At 33.8% G+C, this 11,928-nt stretch overlaps 1 protein-coding gene across 1 annotated transcript; it reads right to left on the bottom strand.

Moving 5' to 3' along the window:
• Positions 1 to 188: 188 nt before the first annotated feature.
• LOC129308813 (uncharacterized) lies at positions 189 to 2,885 on the bottom strand. The gene is made up of 4 exons (XM_054950207.1): positions 2,708 to 2,885; positions 1,799 to 1,904; positions 1,082 to 1,370; positions 189 to 728 (listed from the first exon to the last, which is right to left on the bottom strand). The coding sequence occupies exons 1-4, from the start codon at positions 2,883 to 2,885 to the stop codon at positions 189 to 191; spliced, it is 1,113 nt and encodes a 370-aa protein (XP_054806182.1).
• Between the last annotated feature and the right edge of the window lie 9,043 nt (positions 2,886 to 11,928).

The following is an 11,928-nucleotide window of genomic DNA, read 5'->3' as shown; positions in this document are numbered from 1 at the left end:
TTAAAAGGGGGGGGGGGGTCAACTAGGGAGGGTCATGAATTCCCTCCATGAACAAACAAGCACAAATAACACTGCTACTTTTCCAATCCATACAGAGAAAAGCAAGAAATTACTTCATCTCTGTTTTTTCTCCCAACAAAATCTCATGGCACTCAAAAAGGGGGGGGGGGGAGTATGAAAGATGAAAACTAGAGGTGTAATTTGGGAACCTTGATAACAATGGCTTTCAAAAGATCCAGGTAGAGCCCAAACTGTGCGATTGCATAATAGGAAGCAGGAAGGCAAGTGACAGCATAAAGAGGGAACACTCCTTTCTTAAAATCTTCATCAATTAGGAAGAAATATCCGGCACAGAAAGCGATGAGCATTGAGGAGATGGACACAAACAGCGAGCTTAAGCCCAGCAGAAGCTTCATCGGCAAACTTCTCTTGAAGTCTCTGGGTTGTTTTCGAGATGTGAGTATGGTGAAGAACATGATCAGTGCAGTGACAGGGAAGGCAGAGCCCATAAGTGAAGTGATTGCGAAAAGTTCAAACGTAGGCTTTCCTTCTAATTTCGGTTTGCCGGTCTCTTCGTCATTCCCACCGGGGACTTGGCTCGACGTCGCGAAGGAAACTCCAGCAACCAGCGCAGCCACCACCGAGCAAGATTCAGATGTCTCCTTATGCCATTGGCCGCTGTCTTTGACAAGTTCGTCATGATCTCGAGTGAAGATTTCTTCCGGAGTCTGGCCTTATCGGTTGGTAAGGACAACGAGGTCTGGTGGCGTCAATGATTTGACATACTGCAATGCAAATTCCATCATCAAAGGTCACACAGTTAGATAATAGTGATGATGTATACTATTGCTCATTTTAGGAACGAGGGAGACCAGAAATAAATAATGATCGGATATTTATGCAATTAGGCCAATCCTATTTTCGAGTTTCAAATGGAGTAACACAAAAATTTCTGGATTTGGAGTCCCTAATCCCTACCCTTTAATGCTCAAAATCCTAGGCCGGGTTGAATTTCTGGATTTTAGACATTATGGCCATATCCACATTCTGACAGTTCATGAATAAATATTTAATTAATTACATCGTACCACTTTATTTCCCACTGCATCACCATGGCAGAGCCATAAATCTTCCAAGGATGATGGGGCATGGATTTGTCATACTTGGCTGCTAAGTGCAATATTGTGTTTTGAGAAGAATCCAGTGATTGAACGAGGTCATGCCAGAGATTAGTCTTATTTGGCATTGCTCCTTGGGTCAGGTATTTGCACAATGCTTCAGCAATTTCAGGTTGCCTGTTCTCAACTGCTACTAGCAATATAATGAGGCATCGTGGATGGATACTGGTAATTTGCTCAGAATTTTCTGCACTACTTCAAGCACACCATTCTTAGCTGCCATCTGCAAGACTGTCTCAAAGTGTTTCTTCTTTCCATGGGCGGACCCAGAACACTGAATCAAGAGGTATAGGACAATATAATTTAAAAATTAATATTAAAAATTATTATATCATTTAAAAATATTTACATTAAGCAAAAAAAAATATCATAAGTAAAATCATACATATTTTTATTGGGGAAAAAATATATTGAAGTTTTTTGGCTAAAAATATATTAAAAAGGTTGATATAAAGTTTAAGTTTAAATCCAAATATTTTTTTTACTGAGTTTATGGGGTTCAAAATAATAAAATTAAGGAATGCCAAATTGTAAATTTTCCATGCTACTTAAATAATTTTCTCCATACGAGGGGCATACCCTAACATGGCTTGGCCATTGCTTCTTCCTAATCAGGTTACTTGTTCTTAATTGCTGCTAGCAATATGTTTTTGCTCACAATTTTCGCCGCTGCTTCAATTGGACCCTTAGCTGCCTCTAGGAAGGCTGGATCAATAGCTCCTTTCTCTGATATATGGAGTATCAATGTATCATCACTTTAAGTCTAATACATGGTATGCATATGGTACAGGTTTTAATTTAGAGGAACAGTCGAACAGCTACTAACGGTTGAGTCTCACAACATTTCACTTGTAAGAAAGCTTACAAGTCAATAGGCTACAAGATGCATGGGTTTAACTATGATGCTTGTCAACTCTAATGACATCTGGATCGTCCTCTAGATTTTAAACTTTTTATTTTTATTTTTATTTTATATTTATAAAAAATTATAATAAATTTACTTGATTATTATTTATCATAAATTTAGATAGTCTAGATTTAATTTGAATAGTTTAAATTTAATATTAATTTTTTCATAAAAATTTATAAATCAACTATCTATATTTATTCTGAACGGTTCAAATTTAAAATTTTAACTTGTAATTTTTTAAAAATGTATATTTGGAATGTTCCAATTAGGATATTATCTTTATTTTTAATATTGTATTTACCAAAGTAAAAACTTATAAAAACTATAAAAAAACTTAATATTAAATTTGGACTATTTAGAAAATATGTAAATAGTCAATTTATAAAAAATATAAATTTTTTAATATTAAATTGGACTGTCCAAATTAATTATAAACAAATTTATTGGAAAAACTTATTTTTTTATATAATTTTTATTTTGATAAATATAAAATAAAAGTAAAACTTTAAATTTGAATCATCCAAATTAAGTTTAGACACTCCGAATCTAATTGGGATGGGTGGATGAGCTGGATCCTAGATGGACTGGTTTTAATTTGAACAATGTGAGAATTAAGTACCATTCTGATCTTGAGTTTTCTTATCAGGTATCTCTTGATGAGTATACTCACCATCAAATTCTAAGAAATCCAGGTATCCAGGGTTTCCTCCTCCGCTAATGTATGCCTTAAGAGGCCTTTTCATGAGTTCATTCAATATCTGAAGTCTGAACGCTCCATGTATGCTTTCGTTTCGCATCCTTTAAGCCATAATATGTCTTTGCTGATGACAATTAGATTCGCGTGAAAACAATTAGCTTCAATTAATGTGGTGACTCAAGTATTGGAGGAATTACTTTTGTATATATAACAGATCAATGAATTAAACTTGAACGCACATGATCACATACCAAATCCTGTAATGCGAGATAAAAATACGCAGACAAAAGCCAGAAACTCACAACAGGTAAAATAGTTCTGCGGAAAAATTTCCTTTGTACGCAAGTCCCTTGGGTTCTCTACATCCCCTCTGTTTTTCCTGTTTCCTGCTCGCCAATAGATAAATCCATGATTACATGTTAATCAAATTCATCATCTTTTCTTCTGAATCCACTAATGTATTAAAGCATGAATTTACATAAAAAATATTGTAACAAGTTAATAAGATTGAATATATATAATTTTCTAGTAAATCAACAAATACAGCCTGTGAAATGATAGGTGGTTTTAACAAGTCTATTTCATATGTTAAAAAATGAAGGACATTTTAAGCATTTACTCTCAAAACATATTCCTTTGTCCGCATAGACTTCCAAAAATTTTTGAGAGCTGTGTACCAGGATTTTTCTACTTCACCTATTAATTATCTTACTTTATTTATTCATTTACTTACCAAATATTGTTAATTGATCTACTTCACTTGTTTTCATTTTAAATATTTAAATTATCTTAAAACAACTTGTTGATTCTTATATTGTATGTTGTTCATTATTTACAGATTATTGTTAATTATTCTACTTTATTTGTTAATTGTCCTTTTTCATTTGTTTATTACTAGACTTTAACTTGATTTCATTCCAAGGAAATAAACAAGTTAAGTAGGGCAATTAACAACATTCTGTAAGTAAATGAATAAGTGAAGTAAAAAAATTCTAATATTAATTCAAAGGAGGAGCAATTATGTCATTTTTCTAAAAAATTTAATATCAAATTAGTATCTCTAAAATACAGTAAAATTTTAAAAATTTAAGAGCTTTGAATGTCATTAAATATTATCAAGGGTCTTTTTAATTCTCCCTATCATTTATGCGCCAATATAATATATATATATATATATATATATATAAGGGTGACTAAGATCTTCCCCCCCCTCACTAACACAAAAAAATATAAGGGAGATTGACAATTTAAGACAGCATTTTTAAGTTACTTTTTCGAAAATTTTCATATTACTATTTATTATTTTGCAAAATATAAATAGAAATAGGGGGAATTTAAAAAAAAAATCCCCCTTTAATTTTCTTCCATGGGCAGCATGTGTCGCGAGATTCAAGATCAAATTGGAATTACCAGAGTACAAAACCAAAAAGAACTGATAACATTTCAAGTTGTTCTCTGGGCACTTAGCTTCTGAGCTCTCCTGAGTTCTTCTATGACTAGGAGAAGGACGATCATCATACTTGAGCGGATCAATGTGCTAACGTTCACAAAATGTGTTAATGAAAGCCAAGATTGAAGTTATTATCAATACACACCTGTAGATAATCATTAATTATCATTATAAGACATCTTCTTAAAAAATTTGAAATTTAATATACCATTCCTTTCTATTTCAAAGAGATAAAAAATATTTTTAAAAAAATTATGTTATTTATCAGTCATGGAAATAGAAATCAAAACAATTTTCAGACAACTTCAATGATGTAATCAGTTTTTTAATGGGAAAATGACAGAAAAATTCTCTTAAAATATAAAAATAATAAAGAGATTTCTCAAAATATTATAATTCTTCTTAAGTCCCTACAGACTTTTTAAAAAATAATTTTTTAAAAAATTACTAAAAAATCTCCCTTTATGAAAAATTTGTAATTGATTGTTTTGCTTTAATCTTTGATAGAATAAAAGTAATCATTGTTTAAATTAAAATAATCATAAATATTTATAATATTTAACATTTAGATGGAACTCTATCAATCCATCAGGTTCCTACTCCAACATACATCTACCATGGCTGATAGCCTTTGCTTATATGCGCTGGGACCTTTGGACTACATGTTGTAAAAATGCCTTTGATCAATAAACAGGTATGACTATCTCAACCTAACCGTAACAGGTGTATTATAATAGCCTCAGCTGATTCTAGATGGTTGGGCAAACTCAAAGTAGCCCACTCTATTTCTAACTATGCTTAATCATGGAGCCCACCATCACAAGGTGCGATAAGGTTGGATGTCGATGGCTCTTGCATAAACAGTCCTACAACTTGCGGTGGAATTATTACCAATGATCAAGGGGGCTAGGTAGTGGGTTTCAACTGCAAACTTGAGACCTACCCATCCATCATTGCGGAAGTCCTTGGAATTTCTGAAGGGCTTGGCCTATGTTGGTCTAAAGGGTTTAAAAATGTTGAAGTTTACTTCGACAATGTGGAAGCAATTAACCTTTTCATGAGAAGACACAATAATATTATTCAAAATGTTTGTAATATTCTATATAGATATTGGATTGTTTTCATTAATTTTGCTTTTAGGAATGTTATTAGTCATGCCCACGCCCTTGCAAGGGAAGCTCATTTTATGAAGAGCTCTTTTGGCACCTTTAATCATTCCCCACCTAATATTAGACTAGGAGGTGAATGATGATTGAGGTTACTCTCTTTGCTCTTGTTTTAGCTCTTTTGTAGTGTTCTGTTTCAGTTTCTCGAATGAATTTCAGATTTGATCCAAAAAAAAACGAGGTCTTTGCAAGACAGGGTCATTAGCGTTCACCCTGTTGCATGATGATCTGACGTAGGAGCCTTCATTGGATTGTTTCTTTCTTTCTCCTTGTTGCGAACTGTCGGTGGAAATTATAATGCTGTGTTTTTTACATTATGCATGCACCTATGTGATGTTTCATTTGTTTGTTTTAATTGTTTTCTGTGTTATGTGTTTGACTCTTTAATAGTAAATATAATGCATGTTTTTCAGTATATTTTGTTAGCTTGGCTGTTTATTTTGTGGTTGTTGTTGGTGTGATCTATTTTCATGATAGGTTTATTGTAGCAATGATGCTGATGTATTTTTAGAACCATTGAACACTTGAGTTCACAAGAATACATAGAAAATATATTTTTCCTATCTATTTTTTTGTAATACGGTATAGGTCCTTTAACCCGTCGTGTTCAGCTTAAGCACATAAAATTGAAAATTAATTATTACAAAACCTAATTATTTATGTTAAGATAAGTTTCTAATTTAAAAATTTATTTCAAAACTATAATCTTATGCAATCTATGAGATTGGGTAATTCTTTATAAGCTGACCTTAAGCCCTTTCATTTTTTCTAGCAAGAAAAAAATCCCTTTGATTTAAAATGAGAGCGTAAAATTGAAAATTAATTATAACATATTAATAACTTTTTTCTGTTAAGATAAATTTATAATTTTAGACTTTATTTCAAAATTATAATTGGTTATAAGCTACAAGACTGGGTTGATATTTAAAAGCTAACCTTATGCCCTTTCATTTAAAATGATAAATATACTTACTTCGTGATTTCCTCCAACAAGTTTTTTAAACGGTCAGATTTTACTTATTTGGGTAAATCTTATTAGCTAACTTCATAGCTGCGTACTTGGGAGTTCTTCCTTTTTGTCCATTGGTCCGATTAGACAACCACTGGTTTTGAAAAAAAAGAATGTAGCCTTTCAAAAATAAAACTTGAATTGGATTTTTGCTTTACACTTCGAATTCTATTTTCAAAAAGCTGAATCCGTTGCCTTCAAACTTATTTCAATGTATTTGTTCATTCTTTAGAGCTGTTAGGCCCTTCATCTATTAATCAAGGCATAGTGTACATGCCTTTGTAAACTTTTTTTTTTTTCAATTACCATCTGTATGAAACAATTTAATTTTATTGTCCATAAAGCTGAGGTAATAGCAGTCTAATGGGTCAACTTACAACTTGTCAAAAGTATTTAGTATCTCATCCAAGTTTGTTCTTCCTTACTTCTTCCTTTTTGCAACCACTAATTTAGTTTTAAAGAAGGCCACCTACATTGATGAAACCTGTAGTCTACAAAAGGTCTCTATAGAGGATTAGATGGTAATGTATCTCTTATCCATTTTTACTCCATTTTTTATCTATTGCTTTTTGTATAATATTTAAAATACACTTGTATAAAGCCGAACCCATAACAGTGATTCTGTTTTCAAGCTAGAAGATCTTTTGTTTGGAGATGTAGTTCCCTCATCTATTATTTAATGCAGATTGAACATCCTTTTACACTCCCTAATTACTTTTTGCATATTGTAGTTTAGCATTTAAATTACGTGGAATTATAGCCATAGCAATATTAGTGGATGGAGACAAGTCACATATTGTTCAAAGTGGTCAGCTTATCGTACATTAGCATCTATTTGTAATGTATATTCTTTCATTTTCTCAACTAGATTTAATGCTGTAGTCCTCGATTCATGTCACCTGTATGTCACAACTTGTGTTTAAAAAAGAGAAGAACCTATGAGGTTACGGTGTTTTTAAAGACGTTTAGGATGATGTAGAGAATTCCAGGAGAGTCCAGGACATTTAAGAATTTAGTATGTTCTAGAAGCATTTAGAACAATGTAGAAATGTCTGAGAAAATATAGAAGGTTTAGAAACTTATGGAGAAACATGGAGACATCTAGAATATTTTAGGGCATTTTAGGATGTTCTAAAGTGTTCCACAAATATCTTGAAAAAAGGTCTCTAGAAATATCTTTGTAAATATCTAGATATTTCTTGAAGATATTTCTTGCATATTTTTCTATAAAATATTTTAGAGAATGAATGTAATTCGTAGGATTGGATTGATCTCCACCATCCATTAAGAAGGTGAAAATGTTTTGGAAGAAGGGAGAGGCTTATAAATACCCCCTACACCTCTCATTTGTAAACAACGAAGTAAAGCAAGAAAATCAATAAAACTTTCAAGCTCTATCATTTAAGCTCTCTTCTCTCTTGTGTTTGAGTTACCTAATTTCTTTGCCTACATTTTGAGGGTTCGTCTAACTTAGCAAGGATTAAGAGGTTGATCACACTAAGGCTGGCACAGTTTAAGGACAGGGGAGTTCCAAGGTCATGACAATGTGGTACCAAAGCCTAGTTTAAGGGAGCTGTGATTCGGATTCATACTTGTAGGCAAGGATGTTAGGTGTAACTAAGGAGACTCTTGGTCGTTAGAAGAGAGAGGAAGGAAATCTCAACCTTCACACCATGGTAGTAAGAAGACACGAGGGACTAGTAAGGTACATTTTGAAGACCTTACTATTTTGTCAGTTAAAATCGATGCTTTAAAAAGAACCATGAAATAAATGGTTAGTAAGGTTGAGAAGATTGAGGATGATATGTGTATGTTAGAGGACCACGGACTCAAAGAACTTGAAAGAGTAAAGAGTAATGTGGATGCTTTGTAAAACTTTGAGGATCAATGCAAAGAGGCTATGAGATCCTAAGAGGCAAAGCTGATAGATGCCATCACTGTAATGCAACAATAACTTAACACTCTTAAGACTTCTTTAGAGGTAAAAGGAAGGAATTTACTATTAGATAGAAATAGTAGAATAAGGGAAGTGAGGATGGATCTTTCTAAATTGAAGAAATTTAAAGGCGTACGGGATGCTAAGGAAGTGGAGAACTTCATATGGCAAATGGAGCAATATGCTTACACCTTGGGGATAAAAGATGATCAAACCAAGGTATGTACTGCTACTTACTTCCTTACTAATAATGCCATGCTATGGTGGCAAAGGAAGCAAGAAAACATGGAGAAAGGGCTTTGCATAATCAACACTTGGGAGAATTTTAAGAAAGAGTTAAATAGGCAATTCTATCTAGAGAACGTGGTCTATGTAGCTTGTAAGAAGTTGAGGGAGCTTAAACATAAAACTACTATCTCTGACTATGTGCAAAAATTCACCTCTTTAACTCTTTAGATTCCAAATTTGAGCAATGAAGAAGGTCTCTTCTACTTCATTAATGGTCCTCAAAATTGGGCCAAGCAAGAGTTGCAGCGATGATGTGTCAAGGCCATCGATGAAGCCATTGTGGTCGTTGAGAGCCTCTCAGAGCTTTAAAGAGAAAGAGATGAGTCTCCTAAGAATAGATTTCCTACCCTTAATCTTGAGAATGGTGGGAGAGGAAATGGTAAAAAGGACAAACCTCAAAGGAAGAGTGATGAACAAGGGAGATACTGGGAAGGGATCCTAGACAAACAGAAGGAGAAGTAGGAACTTTGCTGTTTTATATGTCAAGGCCCTCATAAGATGAAGGATTGTCCAAAATTAGGGTCATTGTTTGCTTTGGTGTAAAGATAGGAAGTGCAAGAGGAGGGAGACAAATCCCAAGATAGAAGCAATTCAACTCCTCAACACTTTTAAAGCCTAACCTTCATAAGGCAGTAGGTTGATGCATATGAAAGGCCAAGTTAAATGGGAAGCTTGTTGGCATCATGGTGGATACTGGGATAGACCATAACTTCATTTCTCCAAAAGAGGCCAAGATAGTAGGCCTCAAAGTTGAAAGAGGGAGAGGTTTATTGAAAGTTGCCAATTCTCCTCCTCAGCCCTTAGTCGGCATTGCTTGAGGGGTCGAGCTATGTCTTGGGGATTGGCATGAAAAGGTAGATTTCTCAGTTGCACATATGGACAACAAGAAGGTGGTGCTTGGTTTGGAATTCATGCGTAAGGTAAATGCCTTTATCATGCCATATTATGATATATTCTGCATCCTCGAGGGAGGAGTTACTTGCATGGTACCTACTTCAAGTAGTAGGTTTGCATAATTATCAGCCATGGGAGTACTGAAGGAAGATTACAAGCTAAGAGAACAAGAAATGATCTCATCTCATGGGGAGGTGAATCACAAAATAACCAGAAGAACAGGGATCTTTGCAAGAGGAATCTTTGGTATATGAATTAAGTTAGTGACGAGGCCATTCTAGGATATTCTAGGGTGTTCCACAAATATCTTGAAGAAAGTCTCTAAAAGTATCTTTGTAAATATCTAAATATTTCTTGAAGATATTTTTTAGAGATATTTTGACAAAATATTCTAAAGAATGAATGTAATTGTAAGATTTGATTGATCTTTACCGTCTATTAAGGAGGTGGGAATGTTCTGGAAGAAGGGGAAGGTCTATAAATACCCCCCACACCTTTCATTTGTAAACAATAAAGCAAAGCAAGCAAATCAATAAAGCTTTCAAGTTCTCTCATCTAAGCTCTCTTCTCTCTTATATTCGAGTTTCCTAATTTTTTTGCTTACATTTTGAGGGTTCGGCTAACTTAACAAGGATTAAGAGGTTGATCATGTTAAGGCTGGCACGGTTCAAGGACAAAGGAGTTTGAAGACCATGACATATAGCTATCCTAAAGGGTTATTGAGGGAGGGAGATAGCCTAATATATCTAACAACCTTTCTTATGCACTTTCTTCTATTGCATTTTTTTAAGATTCACTACAAAATTACTATACACTTTTTTGGGTCTTTGTGTTGTTGTGAAGTCTTTTGTAATGCTCCAAGAAATAAAAAAGTTTGTTTTAATATGAGGGTATCTTGACTGAGCAAATCCATTGATTCTTCTTTACATATTTTGGCTAATTGAAGCCAATTGTATGTTATAGTATGATTCTAAAGAAAAACAGGTGAGTAGAATGGCTGGCATCAAGAGTATAGCTGATAATTCGGGTGTGTGACATCTGAAAAAAATTTAACCCTGATTTATTAACCTAATGTAGGTGATTAGTGAATTAATGAGGTGTGCGGTCAGAGAGGCTTAACTTAGCATAATTGTTGTGATTTCAGCTCTAGAAGTAGGTTCGGATCGATGGCAAGCCACTTGGGTAAGGAAAGAAGATGAAAAAGTAAAGAATTATTTTTTGTGCCACACGTCGCAATGCGTGGTTAGTCTGCCATGGCGTATGAAGATAATTAAAACTTAACGGGCTCTTCTGTGCCATGCGCCGCGGCAGAAGGCATAATGCGTCGCGACACACGGCCAAAAATTAGATATATATGATTTGTGAGCTGCATGAAAACAGAAGAGAAAAAGAGGAGGAAAATGAAGAGTTCAGTTTTGGCTTTACTAGAGCATGACTTTTAGTCCTATTATTGATAGATTAAAGCTCCTAAACACTTAAGGTAAGATTATAGTACCTTCTTCTTCCTTTCTCTCCCTCATTTATAGTGATTTATAGTAGGGTTTGAGTTGGAAGATGGATTTTTGGTTCATAAGAGTATGGGTCCGATTTCATTGGTTAAAATAAGTTAAATGGGAATTATTTAATGTATTGGAACACCATACTTATGATTTTGGAAGTAGTTGGTCCATAAGAGCATTTAATATCTGAAAATTGATATTTATGAGGTAGTTAGGAGAGGTTAATGTGCATTAATGATGGTTTAAGGTGTTATTAATGATAATGTGCATTTATGGAATCTAATAAGCCCATTAGGTGAGAATGGGTATTGATTATGAGTTGATAAAAATAGTATATGTGGAGTTTATGTTGAGAAAGTTTCAAGAGCTAGATAATAATGATATCTTTATGATATGGTTGTAGAGAGGTTTGTTTTGACACCATTTGAGCTCGTTGAAGCTTGGGAAAGTTGATATAGTGAGGGTTAAATCTTTGATCTCTCAAAAGTTTGAGGTAACTTGGAAAAAATTAATTTTTATAGTTAAATGTTAATTGTGTTTGTGAAATGTGATTTGTGGAATAAATTGATAATGCGTATTGGCAAGTGTTGATTTGTGAAATGGTTTTGGAAAGAAAACCTTGATTTTGCCACCCTTGATGTTTTACGAAATTATTTGAGATTTATTACTATAAGTGGAGAATTGTGATGAAATATGAGTTAATTATGAGCATATGTGTTATGTGAGTTCATGTGTTAAGAAATGATTGTTGAAATGCATATTATGTGTGAAATATGCATAGCATGATCATGGGCGAGAGTTTGCCTAGGGAGAGGAGTAGATTGGTTGAAATTCATATGGTATTGACAGTAACCGTTGGAACCGGGTGCTAGCCCCTGTCTCATGGTTGTTTCGGGACTTG

The sequence above is a fragment of the Prosopis cineraria genome, unplaced genomic scaffold (genome assembly GCF_029017545.1).
Source record: "Prosopis cineraria cultivar Desert tree isolate PC_DT_omini unplaced genomic scaffold, ASM2901754v1 PC4, whole genome shotgun sequence".
Taxonomy (NCBI): Eukaryota; Viridiplantae; Streptophyta; class Magnoliopsida; order Fabales; family Fabaceae; genus Prosopis; species Prosopis cineraria.
The sequence above is the reverse complement of the archived record's forward strand: the minus strand, read 5'-3'. Positions and strand labels throughout refer to the sequence as shown.

Coding starts and splice junctions, on each gene's coding strand:
- LOC129308813 (XM_054950207.1), bottom strand. CDS start 2,885: ATGCGAAACGAAAGCATACATGGAGCGTTCAGACTTCAGATATTGAAT. Junction 1,905..2,707: donor GAAAACTCAAGATCAGAATG/GTACTTAATTCT, acceptor TCCATATATCAG/AGAAAGGAGCTATTGATCCA. Junction 1,371..1,798: donor CTAGCAGCAATTAAGAACAA/GTAACCTGATTA, acceptor TGCTTGAAGTAG/TGCAGAAAATTCTGAGCAAA.